At 49.8% G+C, this 4,749-nt stretch overlaps 1 protein-coding gene across 1 annotated transcript in view; it reads left to right on the forward strand.

Moving 5' to 3' along the window:
• The window catches only part of inhbab (inhibin subunit beta Ab), a 7,842-nt gene extending 6,060 nt beyond the window's left edge, over positions 1-1,782 (forward strand). The window contains exon 2 of the mRNA XM_029832344.1: positions 926-1,782. Within this exon, the coding sequence (XP_029688204.1) occupies positions 926-1,707 (782 nt within the window). The 3' untranslated portion in view covers positions 1,708-1,782. The remainder of the gene's footprint in view (positions 1-925) is intronic.
• The last annotated feature ends 2,967 nt before the right edge of the window (positions 1,783-4,749 follow it).

Raw genomic sequence — 4,749 nt, forward strand, 5'->3', positions numbered from 1 at the left:
TGTTATCGTCGCTTCCTCCTCTAATGTTTCCCATCACATCAAAGTGCACATGAGCCAAATCTGTCTGCCTGCCTGTCTGTCTGCCTGCATGTCTGTCTGTCTGCCTGTCTGTCTGCCTGCCTGTCTGTCTGTCTGTCTGTCTGTCTGTCTGTCTGTCTGCCTGTCTGCCTGCATGTCTATCTGTCTGCCTGCATGTCTGTCTGTCTGTCTGCCTGCATGTCTGTCTGCCTGCCTGTCTGTCTGCCTGTCTGTCTGCCTGTCTGTCTGTCTGCCTGCCTGTCTGTCTGCCTGTCTGTCTGTCTGTCTGCCTGCATGTCTGTCTGTCTGTCTGTCTGTCTGCCTGCCTGTCTGTCTGCCTGCCTGTCTGTCTGTCTGTCTGTCTGCCTGTCTGTCTGCCTGCCTGTCTGTCTGCTTGCCTGTCTGTCTGCCTGTCTGCCTGCCTGTCTGTCTGCTTGCCTGTCTGTCTGCCTGTCTGTCTGCCTGCCTGTCTGTCTGCATGTCTGTCTGCCTGCCTGCCTGTCTGTCTGCCTGCCTGCCTGTCTGTCTGTCCTTTATAGTCTATCTGGTAGAGTGATGGACAGCAGATGTCCTCCCAGGGGCTTTAGGACCTGTTGACCTGTTGACCTGCTACAGTAATAGATTACTCTCTACTTACACACTGGTACTCATGAGTTCCACTTCTTTAATTGTTCAACTGGTTTAATTGGTTACTGTTTTTATGTTGTGGGTTGCTATGGAGATGCTGAGTCTGGAACTCACGGTCTGTCTCTCTGAATCACGCGTGATTCTTGTCACTGGGCTTGGACAGGCGGTTCAGGGAGGTTTACAGTGTTGGTTCTGGTTCTGGGTGTCTGGCTTTCATGGACTCACATCCCAGATTCATGATTTGATGAAGCTAACATGCTAATTTTCTTCTGTGCTACAGGAGACCTGCCGAACACAGTGACCTTTGACATCTCAGAGGAGGGCGGCAGCTCGTCCCTGGTCCAGCAGGCGAACATCTGGATCTTCCTCAATGTTTCAAAGGGAAGCCGAGCAAAAGGCAAAGTGACGCTGCAGCTGGACAGAGTTGGTGGAGACGTGGTGGAGGAGAACATCTCGGAGAAGATGGTCGACGGCCGTCGCAGCGGCTGGCACACGTTTGATGTCACTCGCAGTGTCCAGGCGCTGCTGGACAGCGGCCAACCGTCGCTCCGCCTGCGCGTCTCGTGCTCACCGTGCGTGGACGGCGGACTCTCACCGATCCTGGCACCAGCCGGCGCGGCCCGAGCTGGACCGCGCGACCAGTCTCACCGGCCGTTCCTCATGGTGGTTCTACGATCTGGAGAGGATCCGGCTCAGCGACGAGTCAAACGGGGGCTGGAGTGTGACGGCAAAGTCCACGTCTGCTGTAAACGGCAGTTTTACGTCAACTTCAGAGACATCGGATGGAGCGACTGGATCATCGCTCCATCTGGTTACCATGCCAACTACTGCGAAGGAGAATGCCCGAACCACGTGGCCAGCCTCGGCGGGTCGTCGCTGTCCTTCCACTCGGCGGTCATCAACCATTATCGCATGCGAGGCTACGGGCCGTTCCAGAACATGCGATCGTGCTGCGTGCCGACCCGTCTGCGCGCCATGTCCATGCTCTACTACAACGAAGAGCAGAAGATCATCAAGAAAGACATCCACAACATGATCGTGGAGGAGTGCGGCTGCTCATAGAGGCGCCAGCCACACTTCCTGTTTCCTGTAGGGGGAAAACCTCAGCAGCACTTTTCAATAAAGACCAAGTATTTATGTGTAGTCAAGCTTCGTGTTTTTGGCTGAGCGAGACTCTTTTCCATATTGGAAGGACATGAACAAACTATGCAACTTGTTATCAGCCTGTTTCTGTGTGTTTATATTCTGATGCAGAATGTTCTTTAAATGTTCCACCGTTTGCTGAGGGTTCCACCTGTAGACAGCTGAGGCGGATTATCGTCTCTGGACGAGGGGACACGTGGAGCCGGAGGAAAGCCAAAGACAGTCCATGAGGATGAAGATGAAGAGGGTGATGGACGTGGTGATGAGGATGGAGGTCTGAGCTGGTAGAGACGGTTTAAGTGTGGAGACGAACATGGTGTAACAGGCAGACAACTGTGTCCAATGTTGCCAACGTAATTTATTTGCCTTTTTTAGCTTCATCATTAAAGGAAGAACAAGACATCAACCGTCTCTGAGTCAGCAGAAATTCCTGAGCTTCATTTGATCTTCAGCTCGTTAAAATGAAAGAGCTCATTTCTTCAGTTTGGTTTCAAAATACGTTCATGACAGGCAGACAGACAGGCAGACAGACAGGCAGACAGACAGGCAGGCAGACAGGCAGACAGACAGGCAGGCAGACAGGCAGGCAGGCAGACACACAGACAGACAGACAGGCAGACAGGCAGACACACAGAGAGATAGACAGACAGACAGACAGACAGACAGGCAGGCAGACACACAGAGAGATAGACAGGCAGACAGACATACAGGCAGGCAGACAGACAGGCAGGCAGACACACAGAGAGACAGACAGACAGGCAGGCAGACAGACAGGCAGACACACAGAGAGATAGACAGACAGACAGACAGACAGACAGGCAGGCAGACAGACAGACAGGCAGACACACAGAGAGACAGACAGACAGACAGATAGACAGACAGGCAGGCAGACAGACAGGCAGGCAGACACACAGAGAGATAGACAGACAGACATGCAGGCAGGCAGACAGACAGACAGACACACAGAGAGACAGACAGGCAGGCAGACAGGCAGACAGACAGACAGACAGACAGACAGACAGACACACAGACACACAGAGAGATAGACAGACAGACATGCAGGCAGACAGGCAGGCAGGCAGACAGACAGACAGACACACAGACACACAGAGAGATAGACAGACAGACATGCAGGCAGACAGACAGACATACAGAGAGATAGACAGACAGACATGCAGACAGACAGGCAGGCAGACAGACACACAGAGAGATAGACAGACAGACAGGCAGACAGACAGACAGGCAGACAGACACACAGAGAGATAGACAGACATGCAGACAGACAGGCAGACAGACACACAGACAGACAGACAGACAGACAGGCAGGCAGGCAGGCAGACAGGCAGACAGACACACAGAGAGATAGACAGACAGACAGACAGACAGGCAGACAGACACACAGAGAGATAGACAGACAGACAGACAGACATGCAGACACACAGACAGACAGGCAGACACACAGAGAGACAGACAGACATGCAGACAGACAGGCAGGTAGACAGACACACAGAGAGATAGACAGGCAGACAGACATGCAGACAGGCAGGCAGACAGGCAGGCAGACAGGCAGGCAGAGAGATAGACAGGCAGACAGACAGGCAGACAGGTCTCTCCTTTAACCAAAGATCCTTCAGAACATCTGAGGCGTCTCACTTCCCTCCCACAACTTTCCCATGATGCACTGAGGTTTCTAAGTCTGCAGGAAGACGTCACACCTGAACCTCCGGTCGGGTCCGTCAGGGATCAAGAACCTGAGTCCAGGACGTGTTTACGCCACAACTACCCAGAATGCTTTGTGTCTGCCTCAGTAGCCGTCTTTGTGTTTCTTAAATCAACTTGTCGACTCAGCAACAAGTTTGTAGGTCAGTGAACAAACAGAGCGTCGCCGGGCCGACCGCCAGAACCTCCGCCAGAACCTCCGCCAGAACCTCTAGAGACATGTGTGGACTCGGTCCAGGTGATCCCAGGTGATCCAGTTGGTCCTCTTTCCCTGCAGCACGTCACTGTTGTCCTCAATCAGTCTGGAGTCCTGTGAGGAAGAGAGGCCAAACTGAACCAGTTAGACCAGAACCAGCTGACTGGACCTTTGATGTTGGCAGGTTCTGATCAGTGTGGACCGTCAACAACAGCACTGGTGGAAGAGCATCATGGGATTATTGAGCTAAATTCAGTGGACTCTGGTCCAGATGGTTCCTCACGTAAACAGAACTTTAAAAGCAGCTTTTTACAGAAATTCACCTGAGTTGTATGAATTCACCTGTCTGATCAGTGACGAACGTGATCGATGGTCCTGGTTCAGTTTACAACCTGTTCACACCAGTGATGAAGCAGCTGAGCAAACACACACACACACACACTCAAATACACACACACACAACACACACACACACACACACACTCACACACACACACACTCAAATACACACACACACACACTCACAGACACACACTCACACACACACACTCACACACACACTGTTTTTACCGTATTTTGCCTGTTTTTACACCATTTTACACATTTCTACACTATTGTATACATTTTTACACTATTTTACACGTTTCTACACCATTTTACACATTTTTACACATTTTTACACTATTTTACACGTTTTTACACCATTTTACACGTTTTTACACCATTTTACATGTTTTTGCACCATTTTACACGTTTCTACACCATTTTACACATTTCTACACCATTTTACACATTTTTACACATTTTTACACTATTTTACACGTTTCTACACCATTTTACACATTTTTACACATTTTTACACTATTTTACACGTTTCTACACCATTTTACACATTTCTACACCATTTTACACATTTTTACACATTTTTACACTATTTTACACGTTTCTACACCATTTTACACATTTTTACACATTTTTACACTATTTTACACGTTTTTACACCATTTTACACGTTTTTACACCATTTTACATGTTTTTGCACCATT

The sequence above is a fragment of the Takifugu rubripes genome, unplaced genomic scaffold (genome assembly GCF_901000725.2).
Source record: "Takifugu rubripes unplaced genomic scaffold, fTakRub1.2, whole genome shotgun sequence".
NCBI classification, from domain to species: Eukaryota; Metazoa; Chordata; class Actinopteri; order Tetraodontiformes; family Tetraodontidae; genus Takifugu; species Takifugu rubripes.